This window comes from Cinclus cinclus, chromosome 27 (genome assembly GCF_963662255.1).
Source record: "Cinclus cinclus chromosome 27, bCinCin1.1, whole genome shotgun sequence".
In the NCBI taxonomy this organism is placed as follows: domain Eukaryota; kingdom Metazoa; phylum Chordata; class Aves; order Passeriformes; family Cinclidae; genus Cinclus; species Cinclus cinclus.
The window spans coordinates 7471813-7484924 of NC_085072.1; the positions used below are offsets into that span (position 1 = coordinate 7471813).

Here is a 13112-nt window from a genome sequence, read left to right on the forward strand (position 1 = left end):
TGTGAGAGGTGTTGGAGCAGGAAGCTGGATGCCAGTTTGATAGGCACTTGCCTGGGGAGAGGAACTGGGGAAGGAGGCCAGGGGTGGTGGACACACTCATGGACAGGGATGTGAGTGCAGGAGAGCAGATACCTGGGTGGCAGGCGCTGGGGAGGAAGGTTGAGAGAGAAGGAAAAGAGGTTGGAGTTACAGGGACCCATGTGGTGAGGGTCACATTGAGCCAGAATGTCAAACACTGGGGTGATGGGCACCTGCATGGGAGGTGTTGGTGCAGGAACCTGGCTGCCAGGATGGATGGCACCCACCTGGGAAGGGTATTGGTGAGGGAGCCCATGCACCAGGGTGATGGGAATCTATCTAGTGAGCAATGTTGGTGTAGGAGGTCTGATGCCAGGGCAGTGGGCACCCCTGAGCATCTGGTGTTGGTGTGGCTCAGGGTTCACTCTCAATTTTGTGGGGGTACAGCACCCCCATTCCACACTCTCTTTGCCAGTGTGCCCCAGCCATAGAATCCTGCAAGGGAGGTTAGGGATCCCCTGGCCAGATCCTAAAGTGCCAGCTCCCAGTGCCACTACCACTGCCTTGCCTCCAGAACCTGCTGCGGGTGGGCAGTGCACTGCTGGACATGGGGAACAAGCGGCACTGGGAGCTGATCCAGCAGACAGAGGGTGGCACGGCCCAGCTGCTGAGACACTTCGAGGAGTACGCACAAGCCCTGGCACGGAATATGCCCCAGACTTACCTCAGCCCCTTCACCATTGTCACCCCTAACATCGGTCAGTGGGGACATGCATGGCTGGAGGGCTGTGAGGGGGGTATCTACCTGGGAACATAGGCATGCTGGGAACATGTGACATGTGTGTGCCTGAGGACATACATGTGCTGTTGGTGTGGTGCTGGGGACATGGGCATGGATGTGCCTGGGGGAATGTATGTGTTGGGGACGTGTATGCTCAGGGCATGTGTGTGTTTGGGACATGGATGTGTGTCTGGGAACACAGATATACATACCTGGAGTATGTGTGTGCCTGGGGACATGTGTGCACAAGAACATGTGAGCTGGGGATGTGTGTGCACAAGGACACGTGTGGTGGGAGCATGCATGCATGCATGTGTGATGTGTACCTGGGATCACAAGCTGGGGACACAGACATTTGTATGGCTGGGAAATGTGTCCTGGGGAGAGTGTCTAGAGGCATGTGTGTGTCCCAGGGTTGGTGGGTGCTGGGATCAGTGGGTGTCAGAATCCATGGCCCTGGACTCAGTCGATGCTGGGGTCCATATGTCTGAGGGTTGGTGGCTGCTGTTTTCTGTGGGTGTGTGGATTAATTGCTCTGGGGTTGTTGAATGTCAGGGTCAGTGGGTGCTGGAGTCCGTATGCCACAGGGTTAGTGGGTGCTGGGATCTATGGTCCCCGGGTCTGTGTGCCTCAGGATCCATGGCTCTGGGTTTCATGGGTGCCAGGGTTGGTGAGTGCTGGGGCTGGTGTGCCCCAGGGTCAGTGGGTGCTGGAGTTGGTTTGTGCCGGGTTTGGTGTGGCCTGGGGCTAGTGGGTGCCAAGGTCTGTGTTCCCCAGGGTCAGTGTGTACCAGCATTGGTGGGTGCTGGCATTGGTGTGTAGTGAGCTTGGTGTGCCCTAGGATCAGTGAATGATGGGGTTGGTATGCCCTGGGGTCGGTGGGTGTTGGGGTCTGTGTGCCTCAGGGTTGGAGGGTGCCATGCCATGACATGCTGTGGGTGACATGGTGCCACAGTGGTGTCGGTGGTGAGGCTGGACAAGAGCAGATTTGCGGGTGCCCGCCTGCCACGGTATGAGGCGCTGCGGGGGGAGAAACTCCCAGACCTGGAGACAACCGTCATCCTGCCTGACAGCATCTTCTGGCCCCCTGAGGACAGGCGTGAGTCCAGGGCATAGGGGGACAGGGGGCAGGGTTGGGGACCTACTTGCATCCATGGGTCTGGCAGGGCTTGGGGAGCCCATTTGGCCATGGGGAAATGGCACAGCTGGGGACCCTTGTCTGGGGGCTGGCAGGGATGGGGGAACCCCAAAATGCCCACAGGCTGACAGGGTTGGGAATCCCAGTGCCACCACGGGGATCCCAGTGTGGCCATGGGGCTGGCAGGTTTGGGACCCCAGGATGGTACTGGCAGGCTGGGGACCCTGGTAAGGATGAAAGGACCAGGGACCTTAGGATGGCATCAGAGATCCCGGTGTAGCCATGGTGGTGGGCAGGGTTGGCGAGTGTGACCATGGGGACCTCATTATGGTCATGGAGCTGACAGGCTTGGGGACCCCAGCATGGACATGGGGACTCCTGGAGCTGGAAGTGTTGGGGGAACCTTGTTGTGGTCATGGGACTGGCAGAGTTGGGGACTCCAAGGGTGGCCATGGAGTCTCAGAGTACCATGCACCCCCTGCTCATGGCCCCCAGGCCCTTCAACTGGCCGTGGGCAGGCACCACAGGGCACAGGTGGGCAGGAGGAGAAGGAGGAGGATGAAGCAGGCGAAGAGGAGGAGGAGGAGGAGGCAGGGATGACTGTGGTGACTCGGCACAAGCGCCACCCATCCCTGGGTGAGGGCCAGGCCATCGCCAGCGTCATCATCTACCGCACCCTGGCCGGTCTCCTGCCCCAGCACTTCGACACTGACAAGCGCAGCCTCCGGTGCCACTGGGGATGGGGGCTTGGGGGGATGGGGATGGCACATGGGGTGGCAGTACAAAGCCAAGCATCTGGGGGGTATAGGGAGATGGGAACAGGGGTGTCCAGAGGGATCCCAAGGGAGGGATGGGAAAGAGGGCACATGGGGTGTCCAAGGCTGGGGGGCACAGAGAGGATGGGGGGTAGAGTGTTGGGGGGATGGCTCAAGGCATGCCCAAGGGTGGTGCCCATGTGGTGCCCAAAAAAGGGGGCACAGGGTAGAAAGGGGTGCCCTCACAGTGTCTATGTGGTGCCAGGGCACTCTGTGGCACTGAAGTGGGTTTTGGAGCACCCTGAGTGGGTTCCCTGACCCCAGTGCACCTCAGGGTGCCCAAGCGCCCCATCATCAACACACCAGTGGTGAGCATCAGTGTGCATATGGGGGGCACGGATGGCATGGAGAGCACAGGGAACCCCCAGGTGCTGGCCAAACCTGTCACCCTCCAGTTCCGGCTGTTGGAGACCCAGGAGCGCTCCAAGCCCATCTGCGTCTTCTGGAACCACTCTCTGTGGTGAGGGTGGGACAGGGGACACCCCAGGGGTGACAGGGACACCCTGGGGGCGCCGGGGCATCCCAGGGGATAGGGACATGGGATTTGGGTTGGGAACACCTTGGGGAAGATGGGGACACTCCAGAGGGACGAGGGATCTCCCCAGGGAGGCGGGGGACTGGAGGATAAGGACACCCAGGGGAACACCCTGGGGGGATGGGGACATCTTTGGGAGCCAGGGACAACATGGGGGGGCACAGACATGCTGAGGTGACAGGGGACATGGCACACTCTAGGGGAACAGGAAATACACCAGGAGAGAGGGGCCATGGAAATGGGGACACCCCAGGGAGATGGGGACACTCTGGGGCAACAGTGAGCATGGGGGTGGGGACATCCCGTGGAGACAGGGGACATAGTAACAGGGATAGGGACACCTTGAGACGACATGGGACAAAGGAATAGGGACACCTTAAGGGGACAGAGGGCATCCTGAGGGGACAGGGAAGATGGGGACAGGGCTGGATGGATGCCCCAGTGTCCCTGCGGGTCATGGATGAGTAACATGGGAACAGGACATGAAGGGGGAGCTCTGGCCCTGGTGGGTGTCAGGGATAGGATGGGGGGTTGTCCCCAAATGGAGGGGTGTTCCTGGGTGAGTGTCCCCGGTGGGTGAGTGTCCCTGTGGGAGGGTGACATTACTGGGTGTCCCCAGTATGTGTCCCTGGTGGGTGTCCAAGTGTGTGTCCCCTTGGATGGCTGTCCTGGGTTGTGTGCATGTCCCTGAGTGGGGGTGAATGTTCCCGGTGTGTGTCCGTGGCTGGTTTCCCAGCTTGTGTCACCTTGTGGTGCTGTGCAGGGCGGACAGTGTAGGCGGCTGGTCGTCACGAGGCTGCGAAGTCGCCTTCCGCAACCAGAGCCACGTCAGCTGCCAGTGCCACCATCTGACCAGCTTTGCTGTCCTCATGGACATCTCCCGCCGAGAGGTGGGGACATAGGGGGATACGGATGGGTGCATGGGGACACAGGGGGACAGATGTGACACGGGAACGTGGAGGGACACAGTGACACTTGGGATTGGAATGACTCAGGGTGAGAGTCCTGGTGGGGACTTGGGGGTGGATAGAGACACATAAAGAAGTAGGGCACAGGGTGTCAGTTGGCGCCCCAGGGGTGGGACTTTAGGCACAGGGGCGGGGGTTTTTAATAAAAGGGGAGGGACAGAGATATCAGGGGCTTGGCAGAATGAGAGGGGTGTAGTGGGGTAGGGTCAGGGTGGAGGGGGGACTGAGGAAAGTGGGTGGGGCTTAGATGGGGTGGTGCTAAATCCAAGGAGTATGGCTAAATCCAATGGGTGGGGCTCCCTTTGGGCAGAGCTAAATGAGATGGGCGGGGCTATGTTAGATCTGTCAGAGCTCTCCCAGGGGCGGGTCCAGTCAGCATGAGGGATTCCAGTGGGTGCAGCTGAGCAGACTGGGCCGGTCCGTCTCCAAGGGGCAGAGCTGATGTGGGTGGGGTTATAAGAGAGGCGGCTGAGCCATGCAGACTGTTTTCAGGGTGAGTAATGTGTCTGAGTAATGTAGGCAGGGTTTCCTGGGGCGGGGTTGAAATCTGTGGGTGGAGTGTAAAGAGGTGTGGTCAGTGCTGTGGGTGTGGTGTCAGGGGACAGGGTGGAGTACAGTAGGTGGGGTTGAAAGGGGCTGAGGATGTCGGTGGGGTTTTAAAGGCCATGGTTGAAGTGCTGTGGCTGGGGGTTTCAAAGGGTGGGGTTACCAGGGGCGGGGCTGAATGATGTGAGCAGGGCTTCCTAGGCCCAGGGACTGATTGCTTTGTAAAGGGAACTATGTCTCTGTTGATGGGGATGTCTTGGGGGGCATGCCCACTGAGCTCATGCCTGACATATGCCAATCCTGGTGCTGCAGAACGGGGAGGTGCTGCCGCTGGCAGCACTCACCTACGGCTCCCTGGGCGTGGGGCTGGTGGGGCTGGCACTGGTGGTCCTGGCCCTGGGAACGCTGAGGCACCTGCGCTCCAACCACCACAGCATCCGCCAGCATGGCACAGCTGCACTGCTCCTGGCACAGCTTGTCTTCCTGCTTGGCATCAACCAGGCCGATGTCCCGGTGTGTGGGAAAAGAGGGAAGGAGTGGGGGTCACTGGGAAGGGCTGGTTGGGTCAGGGGATCTGTTGCCTTTGAAGTGTTTGGGTTGGTGGGACTGAAATGGGTGGGGCTAAGGAGTGGACACGGCCATGGTGGGCCAGCCCTAAGGGGTGGCATCCAAAAGACATGAGGACTGTAATGGGTGGAGTCTGTATGAAGGGGTGGGGCTTCCAAAGCAGTGAGGCTGATAAACAGAGCGAGGCTCCCTAAGGGGTTATCTCATGAAAGGTGTTGGCTCTCAAGGGGGTGGGGACCATCAAAGAGGTGGGGCACTCGAGGGGTGAGGCCTATGAAGGGAGTAGGACGTTTTAGAGGAGTGTAACCTCAACAGGGGAATGGCCTCTCGAAGGGAGTGGAGCTTGGGGGGTTGTGCATATGGTTGGATGGGTGGGGCTGTGGGCATGGGCTGGCAGTGACGGGGTGGGTGCAGCTGGCGTGCACCGTGGTGGCCATCCTGCTGCAGTTCCTGTACCTGAGTGCAGTGGGCTGGGCACTGCTGGAGGCGCTGCACCTGTACCGGTGCCACAGTGAACCCCGCCATATCGACCGTGGTCCCATGCGCTTCTACCATGTACTGGGCTGGGGGCTGCCTGCCTTCATCACTGGTGAGCCCTGATGTGAAACAATGCTCTCATTCTGACCCCACACCCTGGACCACCAGCTGCCCACCTCCACCTGGATCAACACCTTCTGGTGGCTACGCACCCCTTTGTAGGCTATGGCCCTGCTGCCTGAATCCCTCCCCCCCCCCCCCAATCAATTTGATGCATGATGGGGTCCTATTTCTGTGTGTAACCCCACTCTCAGAATATAGGCCCACCCCCAAATGCTTCTTTATCAGAACAGCCACACCCCTGGATATAACCCTGCCTCCAACAGGATAGTCATGCCCAATCCCAAACAGCTTCCCCCTTAACGACCATACCTCCACCCTGATGGTTTTAGATACGCACCTAGAGTTATAGCTCTGCCCTCATCTATTAGACCTAGTCCCCAAGATTTTGGAGCGGCCCCTGGGTCTATAATCCTACCCTCATCGATCACAGCTATGCCCCCAAATTTTCAGACACACCCCTGGGGTCATAGGCCCCCTCAAAGAGTGTCACCCTGGCCCAATATTTTATCCCCACCACTGGAGTTTAGCCCCACCCTCATCTATCGTATGCCCACCCTAAAAGCATCTTTCCTAACCTCTTCAGTATGCTCCCAGGGCCACAGACCTTTTCCATCAATTATAATCAAATGCTTACCCAGGATTTTAGCCCCGCCCTCATCAGCATAACCCCACCCCAAGACAATAGACCTGTAATAACCTCTTAGATGAGCCCCCAGTGCTATATCCCTGCTCTCATCAACACTGCCACATGCCCAAGAGTTTAGACATATCCCATTGTCATAGCGCTGTCTCTACCCAGCTTAGCCACACCCAAAAGCAGCATCTTCTCGCCCGCCCCGTGCCATCCACGAGCCATTCCGCCGCCCGTCCTGCCACAGCTTCACCCTGTTTAGCCCCACCCCCTCTCCTCTTTATAGCCCCGCCCACCTACTTGGCCCCGCCCCTGATCTCCTTTGCAGGGCTGGCGGTGGGGCTGGACCCCGAGGGCTACGGAAACCCCGACTTCTGCTGGCTGTCCCTGCATGACAGTCTGGTTTGGAGCCTGGCTGGGCCCTGCGCCGCCGCCCTCGCTGTGCGTACAGGGCTGGGGGCTGGGGAGGGTAGGGGATCCCCATCACCCTGCTCACTCCCTGTGCCCCCTGCACCCCCAGGTTGGCATCTTCTTCCTGGTGCTAGCGGCTAGAGCCACCTGTGTCACCCCCCAGGGCTTCCAGAAAAAGAGCTCAGCGTGAGTCACCCAGGCGGGGTCACCCACGGGTGGCAGGGGACACGGTGGGGATGGGGTTGTCCAAGGGGGCATGGGAGGTTGGGGCACCCATGATGGGCACAGAGAGTTGGAGCACCTGTAGAGGCTAGGGGGCACCCATGGGGGGCTGGCCTTTTGGGGAACCTGCAGAGGCCAGGGAGGCACAAGACAGACTGGGGCATCCATGGAGTGCAGGAGGGCACTGAGGACTGGACTGCCTATGAGGGGTGGGAGGGGACGGTGGGGCTGGAGCGTCTATAGGGGCAGATGGGCACAGGGCATCCATGGAGAGGCAGAGGGGCATGGAGAGCAGGGGGATACAGGGGGCTGATGCCAATGGGGGGCATGGGAGCATGGGAAGTTGGGGCAACTCTGGAGGGCAAGGAGGGACCAGGGCATCCATGGAGAGGCAGAGGGGCATGGAGAGCAGGGGGGTACAGGGGGCTGGTGCCAATGGGGGGCATGGGAGCATGGGAGGTTGGGGCAGCTGTGGAGGGCAGGGAGGGACCAGGACACCTATGGTGGGATATAGAGGTCTGGGTCACCCATTGAGGGCAGGGGGTGCACAGGAGGTTGGGGCGTCTGTGGAGGGCAGGGGGGCATCAAGGGCAGAGGCACCCATGGGGAGGTAGAAAGGCATTGGGAGCAAGGGGCACGGGGGGCTGGGGTTAGAGTGGGTGGACAGGGAACAGGGGAGCTCCGGGGGCTGGAGCACCCATGGATGGGAGAGTGGGTCTGGTGGGGGTTGGGGCATCTGGGGTGAGAGGGGGGCCAAAAGGGGCTGGGGCAACTCCGAGGGACAGAAATACAGAGGGCTGTGACATGACATATCATTGGGGTGACACTGTGGTGCTATTGGGGTGCCCAGGTCTGGGGTGCACACAGCTGCAGTCCTGCTGGCCGTGCCCAGCCTGGCCTGGCTTCTGGCCCTGCTCTCAGTCAACAGTGACACGTTGCTCTGTCACTACCTGTTCGCCGCATCCAACTGCCTTCAGGTCAGTGGGGAACACCAGAGACCCCACCCCTGGGACCCCCCAAAACAGCCCTGGGACCTCTAGAGCTGCCATCCTTGATGCCACCAAAGACTCCAGAATCCCAAAGCCTTCATTCAACCCTGGGATCCCCAGTGACCACCACCCCTGGGGCTCCCAGAATCCCCAGAGCCCCCCTGAACCTCACACCTCTGGGACCCCCAGAGTCCCTCATCTATCTGTGGGACACCCAGTGGGCACAGAGGAGTCATTTGCCATATCCAGAGCATTAATGGGAGGTACTCATTGTGTATTGGGGGCACCTCAACTACTCCACAGTGCCCATGGGAAGCACCCAACGTGTATGGGGGGGTCTCTCATCCTGTCTGATATATCCGAGGGCACCTAGTAGGTGTAGGGGGACCTTCATTTTCTTTGAGGTGCCAATGGGATGCACCCGATCTGGATGGTGACCCCTTGACCTGTAGGGGTGCTGCTGAGATCCTCTCAGGATGTACACACCCTTCCTTGTCCCCCCTGCCCCCTCTCTGCCCAGGGCCCCCTTATCTTCCTGTCCTGTGTGGTGCTGAGCAAGGAGGTGCGGAGGAGCCTCCACCTGAGCTGTGTCCGCTGCCACCACCCACCGCTGGCCACCAAGGCCACCCTGACCCCCGTGAGTGCTGGGGGACATAGGGGGGTGCTGGGTAGCAAAGGGCAGCCTGTGCCATGGCTATGACATCCCTGTGCCTTTGGCAGGCCTACGGCAGGGACAGCACATATGTGGCAGGGCGGCTGTACCCCACCCCTGGTGGTGGGTCCTCGGGGTCCCTGCACAGCACTGCACGCTCGGGCAAGAGCCACCACAGCTACATCCCCTTCATGAGGAGGTACTGGGCACAGCAGGGGCTGGGGTGTGGGTTTTTATGGGGTCCTGGGCTGGGGTGGGCACTGGGATGACAAGATGGAATGGTGACGGGATGGTGGGGTAGCCGGGTGCTAGGGTGGTTGAGTGGTGGGATTGTGGGGTGACAGGATGGCATGGTATAGGGGTCCTGGGATGGATGGCGGGTGGTGGGGTGGCAGTTGTGAGAGTGTTGTGATGGCTGGTGGTGGGGCAGTGGCATGGTTGCATGGCAGTATAGTGGCAGGGTGATATGCAGATGGAGTGGTGAGGTGGCAAAGTGGTGGCAGAGTAGGGGGTTGAGGGGGTGCAGGGGTAGGTGAGGGTGATGGATGTCAGGGTGGTGGGTGTCAGTGGGTGTTGGGTGTCAGTGGGTAGATATTGTGTCAGTGGGTTGGTGTCAGTCAGTGGGTGACAGTGGATGGTAGGTGTTCATGAGTGGGGGTCAGGTGCTGATGAGTGTTGTGTCCCCACAGGGAGGACTCAGGGCTGGCAGGCAGCCCGGGACCAGGGCTGGTGCCACTGCCTGAGCCTGGGGGGCTCTTCCTTGATGCCCAGGACCAGCCCGGGGGTATGACCTCACCCATAGGGCAAGTAAGCCCAGCCTCGGCACAGAGGACAGGAGGTGTCTCAGGGCAGCCTCTGACCCATGACCCCCCAGAGCACGACACGGACTCAGACAGTGACCTGTCCCTGGATGACCCGAGTGGCTCCTATGGCTCCACACATTCCTCTGACAGCGAGGATGAAGTCCCCTGTGGCTGGGACCCCCTGCCTGGGGCTCCCCCGGGTCCCCCTGTCCCTGGTAACACCCCCAGGGGGCACCCCATGGAGATAGGGGACCTTCAACCTGGCTGGGTGCTGATGGGGGGGCACCCAATGGGTTTGGGGAGGTCCCTTAACTTATCCAGGATGCTGACAGGGGGCACCTGGTGGGGATAGGGGTCCCTTGTCCAGTCTGGAGTGGCGATGGAGCCGTTGAATGGATTTGGGCTGTGATGGGGAGGGCAGGTCCTAATCTTGGCTGGGTCCAGCTGCAGGAGGCACACAGTGGACAAGGGATCCCTTGTCCAGCCTGGGGTTCTGATAGAGACACTCAGTGGGTATGGGAGAGGGGGTCCTTTGGGCAGTCTGGGGGTGGTGATGGGGGGCATCTAAAAGGTTTGCGGGGGGTTGCTCATGCAGCCAGAGGTGCTGATGGTGGCACCCGGGGGGAACAGGGCCCCTTGTCTAGTCTGGGGTGTAGATGGGACTGACAAAATGGGTTTGGGTACATCCCTCACACTGACTATGTGCTGATGGAGGCAACCAATGAGAACTGGGGGTCTCTGGTCCTGTCTGTCCCAGCTTACTTCCTTCCCCACAGGTGTCCCCCTGGTGCCCCCAGGGTGCGCATACTGGCCAGGGGAGTTTGTGACGAGAGCGACCAGGAGCGAGGGACCAGGAGGTAGTGAAGGGCTGCAAGTGCAGCCAGAAGGGGGCCAGGGACACCCCTGGGGAGATGTGCCTCGGCACAACGGCGAGACAGTGCCCAGGGACCCCCTGCTGCTGCCCCTGCCCCACCCCCACAAAGGTATGGGATGCCATGGCAGGGGTGGGCACTCCAAATCTGACCTCCCCACCCATGGGTGATGCTGTCCCTGCAGGGATCCTGAAGAAGTGCCTGCCCCCCATCAGCAGCAGTGCCCAGCGCCCTGGGCCGCCCCCACCGCCTCCTGCTTGCACGGCTGCCTCCTCGGGCAGCGACGGCGGCCCACCCCCAGTCTCCCGGCCTCGGCAAAGCCTCCAGGAGCAGCTCAGTGGCCTCACCCCCATTGCCATGAGCATCCACACAGGCACAGCTGATGAGGACTCCTCTGGCTCTGAGTGAGTGCCCACCACATCTGAGGGGTGCTCACTGGGAGTTCTTTGGGTGCCAGGGTTCCCACTGTGTTGGAGGTACCAGGATTCCTGTTGGGTGGACAAGCAAACACAGCATGTTGGGTACCCTTTGGGTGGGTGCCTATCAGGTGCAAGGATCGCGGGGTACCAGGGTGCCAAGGTTCCTGTTACACTCTCATTTGGTGCCAGGGTTTCTCTCGGGTGCCCATTGGGCACCCATTGGCTCCAACACTGCTTGTTGGCTGCCCATCAGGTGCCACAGTACTGACTGAACACCCATTGGGTGCAACATTACATGTTGGGTATCCATCAGGTTCCAGGGTTCCTTCTGGATGTCCACTGGGTGCCACTTTGGAAGCCTATTAGGTGCCAGGGTTCTTTCTTGGGTGCTCATCAGGTCCCAGCAGTCCATTTGGGCACTCACTGGGTGTCAGGGTGTGCACTGGGTGTCCACCAGGTGTAAGGGTGCTTGTCAGGTGTCCATAGAGTGATAGAACGCCAGGGTAACTGACAGGTGACCATTCAATGCTAAGATTCCTCTTGGGTGCCCATGGGGTTCAAGGTGGCTGTTGGATGCCTAATATATGCCCACTGGGTGCCCATTGAGTGTTGGGGTACTCATTGAATACCATTAGGTGCCCATCAAATACTCACTAGGTCCCCATCAGGTCTAACTGCACCCAATGGATGCCAACTGACTGTCCATGGGTGCCCACTGACTACTGGATGTCCACTGTGCATCCATTGATATTATCTCTCCATTCAGAACCCACTGACTGTACACTGGGTGCCTAATGACCTCTGGGTGCACACTAGGTGCCCATCAGGTCTAACAGAACCTGTTGGGTGCCCACTGACCACTGGGTCACCCGTTGAGTGTTGGGGTGTCCATTGGTGGCCCATCAGGCCTAACAGCACTTGTTGGGTGCATGTTAACTGTTCATGAGTGTCTACTGACCACTGGGTATCGCTTGGGTCTAACAGTGCCCATTGAGTGTTGGAGTGCATGTTGGATGCAATACCTGTTGGGGTGCCCATTGGATGTTGAGGTGCTCAGTGGGTGCTGAGGTGTCCACTGGGTACCCTCTGACCACCCACAGATGCCCAGAGCAGAGCTGGCACGGCAGCACTAACTCTATTCTTCTCTCTCCCTCTATCCCCCAGATTTCTGTTTTTTAATTTTCTCCATTAACCCAAGGGGGCTGGGGGCCTCCCTCCAAACCCCACCCCTCCATCTCCCCTCAAGGGTGGGCACTGGGTACTGGGGGGCACAGAGGGCACCCTGGTACCCACCTCTCCCATCACACATCTGTCTGTCTTGTTTTTATTCCCCCCACCCTCCATTTTGTATTCACACCCCCACCCCCGTCTGTCCACCCCCACCCCCCACCAGGAGTGACGAGACCTCGATCTAATGGGGACCCACCCAGCAGGCAGCCCACCCACTGTGCCAGGGACACCAGAACAGGGGGGGCACCAGGACTGGGGAGGTGCAAGGACTGGGAGGACATCAGGAGGAGGCAGAGAGCCACTACCCCCTAGTACACTTTGTATCCTTGCAGGGATTGGCACCTTGCAGGGGTGGCACAGGGTGCTCCTGTTGCCCTCCCATGACCAGCCCCAGCCCCTTTGCCCAGCAGAATGTTTTATTTAAAAAATACATGAAAATACAAAAAAGGAGTTTATAACCAACTTTCCCTATTGTGACAACCCCCATTGCCCCCCAAGGTGCCAACCCCCCCAGGTAGGGGGCATGTGGAGGGGGATCAGTTGGGGGTTACAGGGATGCCTGGGACCCACCCACCCAGGGGTGAGGCTCAGGTGGGGGACCCCAGGGATGGGTGTTGGGGGGTTGAGGGACCCCTGGGTGCTGGGGGAAGTGGGGGATTTCCTACTGCTAATGGGACCTTTTGTAATTAAAGCAAAACCCAATGAGTGCCTCTGCTCATCCCTGGGGAGGCCCCTGGCTCTGCCACCCCAACCTCAGCTGGTCCCTGGGGATTCCAGCTCTGCCCCACAACCTGACAACCCAACGGGTGCCTTGGCTGCTCCCTGGGGGCCCCTGGCGCTTCCTGCCTCCTTCCAAAACCCAGTGGATGCCTCAGCTCATATCTGGGGTGGCCTTGGCTTTGCCCCCCCCCCCCC

The 13112-nt window shown here is 59.8% G+C and overlaps 1 protein-coding gene across 1 annotated transcript in view; it reads left to right on the plus strand.

Annotated features, from left to right (window-relative positions):
• Positions 1-13073, plus strand: part of CELSR2 (cadherin EGF LAG seven-pass G-type receptor 2) — a 30017-nt gene extending 16944 nt beyond the window's left edge. Inside the window, exons 19-35 of the mRNA XM_062509364.1 lie at positions 593-776; positions 1755-1898; positions 2502-2664; positions 3027-3212; positions 4051-4177; positions 5114-5314; positions 5783-5957; positions 6928-7040; positions 7120-7196; positions 8083-8209; positions 8742-8858; positions 8942-9072; positions 9563-9657; positions 9748-9891; positions 10453-10659; positions 10733-10952; positions 12132-13073. Of these exons, the coding sequence (XP_062365348.1) occupies positions 593-776; positions 1755-1898; positions 2502-2664; positions 3027-3212; positions 4051-4177; positions 5114-5314; positions 5783-5957; positions 6928-7040; positions 7120-7196; positions 8083-8209; positions 8742-8858; positions 8942-9072; positions 9563-9657; positions 9748-9891; positions 10453-10659; positions 10733-10952; positions 12132-12159 (2439 nt within the window). The 3' untranslated portion in view covers positions 12160-13073. The remainder of the gene's footprint in view (positions 1-592; positions 777-1754; positions 1899-2501; positions 2665-3026; positions 3213-4050; positions 4178-5113; positions 5315-5782; positions 5958-6927; positions 7041-7119; positions 7197-8082; positions 8210-8741; positions 8859-8941; positions 9073-9562; positions 9658-9747; positions 9892-10452; positions 10660-10732; positions 10953-12131) is intronic.
• Positions 13074-13112: the final 39 nt, after the last annotated feature.